The 12,708-nt window shown below is 40.8% G+C and overlaps 1 protein-coding gene across 1 annotated transcript; it reads right to left on the reverse strand.

Moving 5' to 3' along the window:
- Positions 1–2,420: 2,420 nt before the first annotated feature.
- LOC126614231 (pentatricopeptide repeat-containing protein At4g39620, chloroplastic-like) lies at positions 2,421–11,591 on the reverse strand. Its single transcript, XM_050281820.1, has 3 exons — positions 11,143–11,591; positions 9,401–10,653; positions 2,421–2,709 (listed from the first exon to the last, which is right to left on the reverse strand). Exons 1-2 carry the CDS (start codon positions 11,488–11,490, stop codon positions 9,541–9,543), a joined length of 1,461 nt encoding a protein of 486 aa, XP_050137777.1. The 5' UTR covers positions 11,491–11,591; the 3' UTR covers positions 2,421–2,709; positions 9,401–9,540.
- Between the last annotated feature and the right edge of the window lie 1,117 nt (positions 11,592–12,708).

Here is a 12,708-nt window from a genome sequence, read left to right on the forward strand (position 1 = left end):
AACCAGAGTGCCAAAAAGCAACCTGCAGTGGCTAGATCATCTACTGAAGCAGTACAAATCCCTAGCTAACACTGCTACAAAACTTACATTGTATAAATACCAAGTGTAATCTTATTATTTGTCATCAATGAAAAGATATTTTCCCAACAAATACATTAATGCTGATTTCTTGTTAGTTAACAAGCCAAAACAAAAAAGGAGTCGAAGGACACATTAAAAAATTTCCAAACTACAACTTGTTAGCACACCCCAAAAGACAAAAGTACGAGTGCATTTTGAAACAATAAAAAATGCTTAATTCACATAGAAAAGAAAAGAAAATATGTGATAATCTAACTCGTTCCTTTCTAATTATTGACTAAAACTAAACTTTCAACATAAGTCTCTGCATAGTAGCGGGAAAGGGAATTTTGTGCCAATCGGATTCCAAATCTGTTAACTTGCTTGGTTTGAAGATTATAGAAAGCCAAATCATATCCTTCACAATTTTTTCCATGATACTCTAAAAGGAGTTCGTTATTTCTTCTAAACCCTAATGGAGTAGGAATCATTCCAGAAAGAAAAAATGTGTGCAACTTTCCGAAAGACTGTTGTCGTCGAACCCATATGTAAATACTACACGTTTATTGAGCAAGCAAATTGATCCCTTCACTACTGCAAAAAATTGTTTGTCCAACGAAAAACAATTCATCACACAAAGTACATCGCTAAAAACTTATGGCAAAAATTCTTCGTCGAGCAGAATTACTCGGTCAAAGTTTGAGACGCAAAGATTTGTGAGACAAATATTTACAGTTCGCCACACAAGAAGGTATACACACGAAACATAGGTCACAAACGCTACGAAAGAATTCGTCACGTGACCATTTTCGCGATTCGCTGCGCAACCTTTGAGGTGACAAAATGTTTTCGTGGCTTGAAACTACGGGTGACGACAGAGTTTCGTCTCAAAGAAATTTACATGACGAAACATGTCATCGGGTAAACCTCTGCGCGATGAAACATTTTGTCGCGTATTTGATTTTCAACCTTTCTTATATTTTACATTTCGTCGCACTGAAGTTTAAGTGATAAAGTAAGTCGTAGTGTTATATTTGGGCAATGAAACATGTCGTAGCTTTAATTTTTGGACGATGAAAGTATTATGTCACGCAAAATTGTTCTAGTTATTATTTATTATTATTTATTAATTTTATTTAATTATTTATTTTTTAAATGAATTGGATATTTTAATTAATTTTTAAAATTTAGTAGTTAAAATACATAAAAATATGATAAATAATGTAGAAAAGCTATTTATATTATATAGAGAAATGTACTTGCATACCAAAAAATATTATAATATCCTTAATACAAAGTAGCTATTATGAAGGTTGCAGCTGGGAATGTGTTGTGTGGGTCGTATGGAACACGGTGGCTGAGAATCAGTTGATGGCATCGTAAACGTAATGCCGGACAACTGAAGGGAGTGTAAGATTTGGCTCATCTAGTCGCCCTAGGCCGCAAGCTGCCGCTCGAGCACCTGAACTTTCGTCGTCAACGTCGCGACCTGTCCTGAGCAGGCTCTAGATGATGAGGCACTAGCATCACGTACTCGCGCAATATTTTTAACTTATAAATGAAAGAAAAGCAACATTTAAAGAAAACTTGTACATTGCTGCTCAGCTGTCTCGCACCCAGGTCGAACATAAACTTCCTTGAACACATTGATGTCCGGAAACTTAGAACCCTAAACAATGTAGACGAAATTATAGAATAATCATAATAGAATTCACTAAATATTAAAATTTAAAAATAATATACTTTCACCTCTCGTCGCTTCTCCAATTTGTAAGAGAAGGGTTTGAACTCGTGTGGTGGAGAAGTTTCTTTTTCAACCTATTGATCTTTTTGGCCTCAGATCTCTTCTATTAAACACAATTAGTTATGGAAACTGTTATTGGTACTCCAAAAATATCATTCTACACTCCTCACAAGGTATTTTTATTTCTAATTATAAAATGTTTGAATTGTCAAATGAGATTTTTGGAGTACTAATAACAATTCCCTTATTTATTAGTGTATTAGATAAACTATTGTATCCCTCTCCGTATCAGTTTTGTTTGCATCTTGGGTGTGTTCGAGTTTGCTTATTGTATTGGTGACCATAAACAGTAATCACTGTTTGCATGGTCAACCTTAACACGAAATAAACAAATGTCCCCTTAACACGAAAAAAAAATCCTTTCGCACACGTAAGAGCGCGTGCAGAAAGTCTAATGGTAGATAATGCAAAAGACGTATCCAATGTCACTAAGATTTCGAATAGTTGTTCCAAATATAAGTTGATTATGTTTCGTCCCTGCGCTGGAGAGAGCAGAAGTCACATTGTTACGCCTCTTCCCGCATTAAAAAATGGCCTCCTTTGTGACAAATAGAAGCAGAGGTCAAATGCGTGGTGATTTATTGAGAACCTGTCAAAGAATACAACTCAACGTAGCAGTTTTCAGTTTACACAGTAGAAATACACAAAAGAAGCACCGTGGGCCGCCATGGCCATAGAAACTAAGAGTGCCACCACCAGTTGCATTGTTAAGAACAAAAAGGAAAACTACATAATACAAAAACAAAGCTTTCTGGAGAAGAAACGTTGCTATCTATCTAATAAAATTTCTCGAAGAATTAGCTTAGACGTCGTTTAGGCCTCTTACCAGTGGCTCCATCATTCTCCTGCAATAATTCTACGTGTTACAAAATCTTTCCACTTTGCAAAAAAAAAAATAAATAAATAAATAATCCACTGCGGAATCAATAGAAAGAAAAAAAAAACATCACCGAAAACTGACGAGAACGATAGAACATAATATCAAAACTATGCAATCTTTCATCCCTATGGTTTCTGAAAGGCAGAAGAACTACAAGTCTAGAGCAGGAGAGAGATTCAGGAGCTTCTGCCGCACCCAAATTTTGGTCATCACATCCAGGACTCTTTAATTTTATACAACAACAACAAAGCCTTTTCCCACTAAGTGGGGTCGGCTATATGAATCCTAGAACGCCATTGCGCTCATTTGTGTCATGTCCTCCGTTAAATCCAAGTGCTCAAGTCTTTTCTTAGGGTCTCTTCCAAAGTTTTCCTAGGTCTTCCTCTACTCCTTCGGCCCCGAACCTGTCCCGTAGTCACATTTTCGAACCGGAGCGTCAGTAGGCCTTCTTTGCACATGTCCAAACCACCGGAACCGATTTTCTCTTATATTTCCTTCAATTTTGGCTACTCCTACTTTACCTCGGATATCCTAATTCTCAATCTTATCCTTTCCCGTGTGCCCATACATCCCACGAAGCATCCTCATCTCCGCTACACCCATTTTGTGTACGTTGATGCTTCACCGCCTAACATTCTGTGCCATACAACATCGCTGGCCTTATTGCCGTCCTATAAAATTTTCCCTTGAGCTTCAGTGGCCTACGACGGTCACACAACACGCCGGATGCACTCTTACACTTCATCCATCCAGCTTGTATTCTATGGTTGAGATCTCCATCTAATTCTCCGTTCTCTTGCAAGATAGATCCTAGGTAGCGAAAACGGTCACTTTTTGTGATCTTCGCTAGATTGCTCCGGTTATTAGTGTGGATAAGTATATAAATGGATAGAGATAGGAAAGCAAACACAAGATGTACGTGGTTCACCCAGATTGGCTACGTCCACGGAATAGAGGAGTTCTCATTAATTGTGAAGGGTTTGTACAAGTACATAGGTTCAAGCTCTCCTTTAGTGGGTACAGGTGAATGATTTAGTACAAATGACATTAGGAAATATTGTGGGAGAATGATCTCGTAGCCACGAAACTTCTAAGTACCGGAGTGTGGTATCGTCTTGACTTGCCTTATCTGTCTCATAGGTAGATGTGGCATCTTCTCTGGAAGTACTCTTCCTCCATCCAGGGGTGGTATCTGTAACTGGTGGAGATGCACAAGGTAATGTATCAATTTCACTTGAAGCTTACTTGTAGTTTCATGCTTGGTCAAGCGAGATACAAACCATGTAGTAGGAGTCCCCCAAGTCGCCGAGCTGGGGGATCTGCTAAAAGAGGTGACAGACAAGGTAAGCAATCAGAGCTCCGGCTGATTGTTCACATTCTCCCTATCTTGCAGGCAGCATGAAGGATAAAGAGAAGAAAAATGAGGAGATATGATATGGGATACTTTTGCTTTTGAAGAAGTAACTTTCCACAGGCTTATTCTTGAACTAGGCTGGAGGGTTTTCTGGTTTCCTCCAGAGTATAAGGCCGACTGAAGAATTTGAGGGTCAAAACAAGTCCATCAAATCTAGAGTACGTTCGACCCTGCTGATATGGGATACTTTTGCTTTTGATAGAGTAGTGGATGTATCGGCACGTGTGCTGTTACGCTTGTCTCCACATGCTTCCTTGTATCCTTCTCACTTGCCCTATCTGTTCCTCAGGCAGATGCGGTATCTTCCCTGGAAGCATAAGATGTTGAAGATGAGTACTCGAGAGCAATGCCAGGTAAGTAATCAGGTAAGGGGTTCCAGGCAGTCAGTTCCTGGCTGGAAGCTTGATTCCAAGTGCTGACTGATTGCTCTCTTTCTCCTTGTCTTGCAGGTAAGAACAAGGCCAAAGGAAAAGACAGGGAAAAAGCATGATATGGGATACTCTTGCTTTTAACCCTGATGATATGAGATAATCTTGCTCTAGTATAGCTTGTTTACAGAGGTATTATTGGGGGGAAAGAAAGCTGAATATTTCGAAAGGCTTTGTTGGGAGTGCCCTCTTAGATAAGAGAAAGGGTTGAGCATTTTTGCAGGTCTGCCTGTCCGTTAGGGATGGAAGTCGACATATATAGGAGTCTCCCTAACATCAAGTAATAATGCTATTCCTTTACCCTGCTTGGTTATAGCACGGTAGTGGGAGCTGCCAGCTTCACATGTTTTAACTCTGTCAGAGCACTTTGAAAAAGTGATTTGTGGTATCTGGAAAGCTGATGTTGCGTGTGAAGATTACAGACCTGTCGGGGGTCTGGCTCTCGAGATTCGGAGAACGATGCCTCTTCGATTTTTGAGAAAGCAATCCTGCTGGGGGTCTGGCTCTCGAGATTCGGAGAGCGGTGTCTCTTCGATTTTTGAGAAAGTAATCATGTTGGGAGTCTGGCTCTCGAGATTCGGAGGGCGGTGCCTCTTCGATTTTGGAGCAAGCAATCTTGTTGGGAGTGTTTTCTCGAATGTGAGTAAAGGTTGGGCATGTTTGCTAGTCTACCTTGCCACGAAGCACAGAGGTTGACACACAGGGACTTTCCAATTATCCAGCAGTGGTACTGTTCCTTTACCCTCTCTTCGATTTTGAGAAAGTAATCATGTTGGGAGTCTGGCTCTCGAGATTCGGAGGGCGGTGCCTCTTCGATTTTGGAGCAAGCAATCTTGTTGGGAGTGTTTTCTCGAATGTGAGTAAAGGTTGGGCATGTTTGCTAGTCTACCTTGCCACGAAGCACAGAGGTTGACACACAGGGACTTTCCAATTATCCAGCAGTGGTACTGTTCCTTTACCCTCTCTTCGATTTTGAGAAAGTAATCATGTTGGGAGTCTGGCTCTCGAGATTCGGAGGGCGGTGCCTCTTCGATTTTGGAGCAAGCAATCTTGTTGGGAGTGTTTTCTCGAATGTGAGTAAAGGTTGGGCATGTTTGCTAGTCTACCTTGCCACGAAGCACAGAGGTTGACACACAGGGACTTTCCAATTATCCAGCAGTGGTACTGTTCCTTTACCCTCTCTTCGATTTTGAGAAAGTAATCATGTTGGGAGTCTGGCTCTCGAGATTCGGAGGGCGGTGCCTCTTCGATTTTGGAGCAAGCAATCTTGTTGGGAGTGTTTTCTCGAATGTGAGTAAAGGTTGGGCATGTTTGCTAGTCTACCTTGCCACGAAGCACAAAGGTTGACACACAGGGACTTTCCAATTATCCAGCAGTGGTACTGTTCCTTTACCCTCTCTTCGATTTTTGAGAAAGTAATCATGTTGGGAGTCTGGCTCTCGACATTCGGAGGGCGGTGCCTCTTCGATTTTGGAGCAAGCAATCTTGTTAGGAGTGTTTTCTCGAATGTGAGTAAAGGTTGGGCATGTTTGCTAGTCTACCTTGCCACGAAGCACAGAGGTTGACACACCGGGACTTTCCAATTATCCAGCAGTGGTACTGTTCCTTTACCCTTGTGGGTAATAATATGGTAGCTAGACCTTCAAAATTTATGTGTCTAAACTTTGTTAGTGTTGTTTCTTTGCAATTCTTTTACCCTTCTTGGTCAGAACGATGTAGTGGGAGCTGCAAGCTTCATGTGTCTCAACTTTGTCAGAGAACTTTGGTACCCATGAGCTACTGTTGCGTGTGGGAAGTGGGTGATTGAACAGTACGATTTATGTGCTTTCTACTTCGCCAGAAATCTTCGACAGAATGCCCATAATTTCCGCAAAGCTGAGTGTGCGTGTGACAGGTGCTGACAAGGCTGGAAAAGTAGGTGCCTCTTCGATTTCTGAAATCGGCCCTCGTGGTCTCTGAGCAGCCCAGCTTTTGAGAAAGCAAGCCTCTTCGATTTCTGAGATCGGCCTTTGTAGTCTTTGAGCAGCCCAGCTTTTGAGAAAGCAAACACCTCTTCAATTTCTGAGATCGACCCTCGTGGTCTCTGAGCAGCCCAGCTTTTGAGAAAGCAAACGCCTCTTCGATTTCTGAGCAGGCGCCTCTTCGATTTCTGAAGCTTCGTCGAGTGCAGATTTTTATAGGGGCTGACATTAAGTTCCAAAGCACACTTGAATATCCACCAGTAGAAGCTCCATTCTTGCACTTCTAAGATCTTGATTTGTCCGACCTCTTCTCTCTTCAACACCTTTGAAAATGTCTGGCCCCTCCGACCGTCGTTTTGACTTGAACCTTGTTGAAGAGGCAGCCCCGCCTTCTCCAGACAACATATGGCGCCCATCCTTCGTCTCCCCTACTGGTCCTCTTACCGTTGGGGATTCCGTGATGAAGAATGATATGACCGCTGCGGTAGTGGCCAGGAACCTTCTCACTCCCAAAGATAACAGACTACTTTCCAAACGGTCTGATGAGTTGTCTGTTAAGGATTCTCTGGCTCTCAGTGTTCAGTGTGCAGGTTCTGTGTCTAATATGGCCCAACGCCTATTTGCTCGAACCCGCCAAGTTGAATCATTGGCGGCTGAAGTGATGAGTCTCAAACAGGAGATTAGAGGGCTCAAGCATGAGAATAAACAGTTGCACCGACTCGCACATGACTATGCTACAAACATGAAGAGGAAGCTTGACCAGATGAAGGAATCTGATGGTCAGGTTTTACTTGATCATCAGAGATTTGTGGGTTTGTTCCAAAGGCATTTATTGCCTTCGTCTTCTGGGGCTGTACCGCGTAATGAAGCTCCAAATGATCAATCTCTGATGCCTCCTCCTTCTAGGGTTTTGTCCAGTACTGAGGCTCCGAATGATCCCCCTCTGGTGCCTTCTCTTTCTGGGGCTCTACTGACTGCTGAGACTTCTCCTAAGCAACCTTTGTGAAGGCTCCCTCTTGTTTGTTTATTTTGACTCAAGTATATGTACATATTTGTAACTTATCGGGGATATCAATAAATAAGCTTTCCTTCATTTCAACGTATTGTGTTAAATGCACCAAAGCCTTCTTCGCTAAGTTCTTTGAATTTTCTTTTGTTGAAGCTTGTATGTTGAAGCTTTGTGAGTGGAGCATATAGGTTGAGGTAGTCTTCCCTTAATTTCCCGAGTGAGGAAAACTTCTCGGTTGGAGACTTGGAAAATCCAAGTCACTAAGTGGGATCGGCTATATGAATCTTAGAACGCCATTGTGTTCTGTCCTGTGTCATGTCCTCCGTTAGATCCAAGTACTCTAAGTCTTTTCTTAGGGTCTCTTCCAAAGTTTTCCTAGGTCTTCCTCTGCCCCTTCGGCCCTGAACCTCTGTCCCATAGTCGCATCTTCTAATCGGAGCGTCAGTAGGCCTTCTTTGCACATGTCCAAACCACCGTAACCGATTTTCTCTCATCTTTCCTTCAATTTCGGCTACTCCTACTTTACCCCGGATATCCTCATTCCTAATCTTATCCTTTCTCGTGTGCCCACACATCCAACGAAGCATCCTCATCTCCGCTACACCCATTTTGTGTACGTGTTGATGCTTCACCGCCCAACATTCTGTGCCATACAGCATCGCCGGCCTTATTGCCGTCCTATAAAATTTTCCCTTGAGCTTCAGTGGCATACGGCGGTCACACAACACGCCGGATGCACTCTTCCACTTCATCCATCCAGCTTGTATTCTATGGTTGAGATCTCCATCTAATTCTCCGTTCTTTTGCAAGATAGATCCTAGGTAACGAAAACGGTCGCTCTTTGGTATTTCTTGATCTCCGATCCTCACCCCTAACTCGTTTTGGCCTCCATTTGCACTGAACTTGCACTCCATATATTCTGTCTTTGATCGGCTTAGGCGAAGACCTTTAGATTCCAACACTTCTCTCCAAAGGTTAAGCTTTGCATTTACCCCTTCCTGAGTTTCATCTATCAACACTATATCGTCTGCGAAAAGTATACACCAAGGAATATCACCTTGAATATGTCCTGTTAACTCATCCATTACCAACGCAAAAAGGTAAGGACTTAAGGATGAGCCTTGATGTAATCCTACAGTTATGGGAAAGCTTTCGGTTTGTCCTTCATGAGTTCTTACGGCAGTCTTTGCTCCTTCATACATATCCTGTATAGCTTGGATATATGCTACTCGTACTCCTTTCTTCTCTAAAATCCTCCAAAGAATGTCTCTTTCTTTAATTTTATGAACTCCTATTTTATGTTTATTAATTCTTTCAATTTTTAACTAGTTATCGTAGTTATGTTTTAAAAATAAACATAATCCTTTCCTTTGATTCTGAAATTTCTTTCCTACACAACTGTTCTGTTCGGTTTTCAGCTCTGCAAGATGACCTTCATCAATGACATTGTCCTTAACATTCCTAGGTTATTCTAAATCTTGTTTTCTCTTTCATTTCATTGGATTTTGAACATCTTTTCTACACAGCTGTTCTGTTTTCACGTGTGAAAGATGAACTTTAGTGACATTGAAATCAAAATTCCTAGATTTTTCTAAATCTTTTTACCATCACAAAACCAGTAAACTCGAAAAAATTTCTTGTGTACTGTAAGATCCAATTACATGATTTATTGAGTACAGAATTTTTTAAATAGTCATGGAGTTCAATAAGAGATAACTAAAGACATAAATTACCAACAATACCCTGCAAAAAATATATATTGCAAACACAAACTGGAAATTTTCATCATAAAGAAAAAATAAATGGCATTTACAACGATTAAAAACAGAGAAAAAAACACTTACTATATATGACCAGGTAATTCCATGGTGCCACGATAATCCGGTGCTGGAGAAAAAAACTCTATGCTATATTTGCATCGAACCTGATTCTACCAGAAGAAAAATCAGAAAAATATGTAAACCAAGTTATTAGTCTTCTCTACCTAAGTTTTTGCGCCATCCTGCTGTCTGCTCAAAGCAGTTGTAGCAGTCACGGAGCCTGGACTCCCTGGTGAAGAGAAAAATGCCCCAAGAGCCTCTAGAAAGAACCTCTTATTAGGGACAATACCATCATTTTCCATGGACTTCAGCAGTTTCTCGAGAAGCTCCTTCATGTTGCCCTTAGTGTAATACTTGTATAGAAGTTTATATGTTGATACATTTGGGCGTACCCTAATACTATTTGCACTGACAAAAAGCTTATCAGCTTCCATGGGCAAACCATTCATGCAGTAAACATCGAGCATCGCATTCAGCGTTGAAACCTTTAGCTCCCTTCCAGAATCAGCCAACCTTTCAAATACATCCCTAGCTTTTGAAACACAATCGCAGAACCCATACATCATGATAAGACTCTCATATGTTATGAAGCTTGGCGTATATTTCATGTCAGTCATCTTCTGGAATACATGTTCCGCTTTCTCCATAAGCCTTGCCTTCCCATAATTTATGATCATTGAATTAAACGTTGGAAGTGTTGGTTTCTCCTTGGAACGAAGTAAGCTCTTAAATACCTGTTCCATCTTATCGAATTGTTGCTTCTTCCCATATGAATCAATCAGCAAATTAAAGGTGATTATGTCAGGCTTACACTGATTACTTTTCATCCGAGAAAGCACAGATTCCATTTCTCTTATATTCCCATTCTTCCCATATGCATCCATTACACCATTATACGTATAAATATCAGGGGAAGCAACGCTCTCATCAAGATCCTTAAATAAAGCATTAACTTTCTCTACATTTCGAGATTGTGCAAAAGCTCTCAAAAGAATGTTGTAGGTCACAATGCTGGGTTGGCATCGTTCCATTCCCTTCATCTTGTTGAAGTATCCAAGAGCTTTGTCCAAAGCCTTTGCTTTGTCCTTGGAGTTTAAGTGGGCTGAGATAAGTGCATTGTAGACAGAAGTATCAGGCCGGCACCCACTATTACGCATCTCAGAGAAAAGCCACATTGCCATCCGAGTTTGGCCTTTCTTTCCCATAACCGAGATCAATTTTGAATACACACCGTTATCAGCAACGTACCACCGCTGTCTTTGCATCCATCTGAACACCTGAGTGTGGGTTGTATAAGTGAAGGTATCTTCCATCCTATCATAATTTCTGCTATAAAATGCTCACAGAGTAACTGACATGTCTAACACAAAATTAGCAGTCGTTCACTATCAAAAGCACCAAGACCTAAAAACCCATAAAATTTATGCCGTTTCCATTATTTAAAATGTGAGAACATGTAACCAAATGTGAGAACATGTAATCAAATCCACATAGATTAGAGAGCTGATTTTCAGACGCCGTTTTTAGCCTCTCGCATGCCCCTCTTTATTTCTGGTTATCGGATTGAATAAATCAAGCGTAAACAATAAAAAGGATTAAGCAGGGGTGCGTAGGAGGAGAAAAAGGGTGTGTGTTTATCATTTCCATATCGATTAATCAAGTTTTTGTTTATAAATGGCGTCCACAGACCGAAACACAATAAACAATTCAACAATTTCAAATACCCAGAAGCTAAAATTGCAGAAAAGATTGAAAATTGAGCTGACCTCCAAGCACTGAAGCCACTTATCAGTCTTCCCAAGCTCTTCAAAGAGCATAAAGCAATGCTCCGTCCTCACAATCTTAACGTACTTATTTAGCGTCTTCAACAACGGCTCTTTGTCACTGAAGCTCCTCATGAGCGTCCGAACCACCTCCCGGACTTCCGGGTCCTCGGTCTTTGGTCCCGGATTTCTTTTGGGTCGGGTCGAAACGCAGGAAATTCGGGTCCTAGGTCGCTTACGGATAAGCGGATGCGGAAGCCATGGCTGGGTGAAGCTGTAATTTTGGGAGGAATGAAAGGTAAATTGAAATGTAGAGGGTTGGAGAGAGTTGGGTGAGATTGTTAGGGACATTTTGGTTTCTGCGAGTGGGGAAGGAGGGGGAGGAGGGTTTTGAGTTGGGAGTCAAGTGGGATGTGGTGTGTCGCAGTTTCGCTGGGTTGCACTTGCCCTGGTACAATTTAAAGGATAGCCATACCTCCTAGAAAATTATACAAAAACTCAAAATTAATTGTCTAACCATTTGAGGAATTAACACTACGTTTAGACAAAGAAAACTAAAATTACTAAATAATTTTAAAATGATGGAATTTTATTTTTTAGAATTTGTGAATTTTTTTGTTTGGTTAGCATAAAAAAAACAATGGAATTGAAACGGAATTTGTTATTTTTAAGTTCTCAATCATAGAAATTGGTAAAATGACACCTATTAACATGGAATTTAAACTTGGGAATTGGAGGTCTCATATTCCAAGTTTTTTTCCACGCGGAAATTCTAAATTTCTATGTTTATGAATCCAAACAAGAGAATTGGTACATGTCAATTTACAAATTCTAACTTTTATCCAAATTCCAAGTTTATTTCCATCATCCAAATATAGTGTAAGGGCCTATTTAATTGAGGAATCAATGTTAGAATGGTTACAACAGTTACACCAATTAGTGGACTAACATAAAGTCATGCAACTCTCACTCTTGGACGTTCAAGAATTGCTCAGTTGATTAATCACAGGAACTCCATGCCAATACCTTGTCTTTGTCTCTATGAAAAATGAAATGTATACTCTTTATAGGGACGACCTGTAAAAATTCAAGTAGGTAGAACAATCGGTAGTCGGCATGGGATAAATTCGAATTCCTGTGGATTTCTCCCCTAAGAATGGCAAATCTCCTTAGGAGGCCTTCTATGAATTCAGGCATGACCCAAGTGACGAATGGTTGTTACTGTCTGGTCGGAAGAATAGTACTGGTGCCTTATTAAAAACCTTTTTAAGTAAAACCCAGTGGAAGAAAAACTTAGCAAAGGAAAATAGAGTACACGGGCTAAAGTGTTGCCATCTTCGAAATGCCTCCCCCCTAAACTAGCACATGGTTAGGTGCTTCCTAAACAACTGCATGAACAAGACCCCTTATGCTAGGTCTGAAAGCCTTCATAACCCAATACCTCTAATGTGCTTCTGAAATGAGCTCTTAAGTAGGGATTTGATAAATAGGTCAGCATGGTTATCCTGGGAACCAATATGACAGGCCTCAATTTTCTTCTCTTGCAACTGTTCATACGAGAAGAAAAAC

The sequence above is a fragment of the Malus sylvestris genome, chromosome 3 (assembly GCF_916048215.2).
Source record: "Malus sylvestris chromosome 3, drMalSylv7.2, whole genome shotgun sequence".
Classification (NCBI taxonomy): Eukaryota; Viridiplantae; Streptophyta; class Magnoliopsida; order Rosales; family Rosaceae; genus Malus; species Malus sylvestris.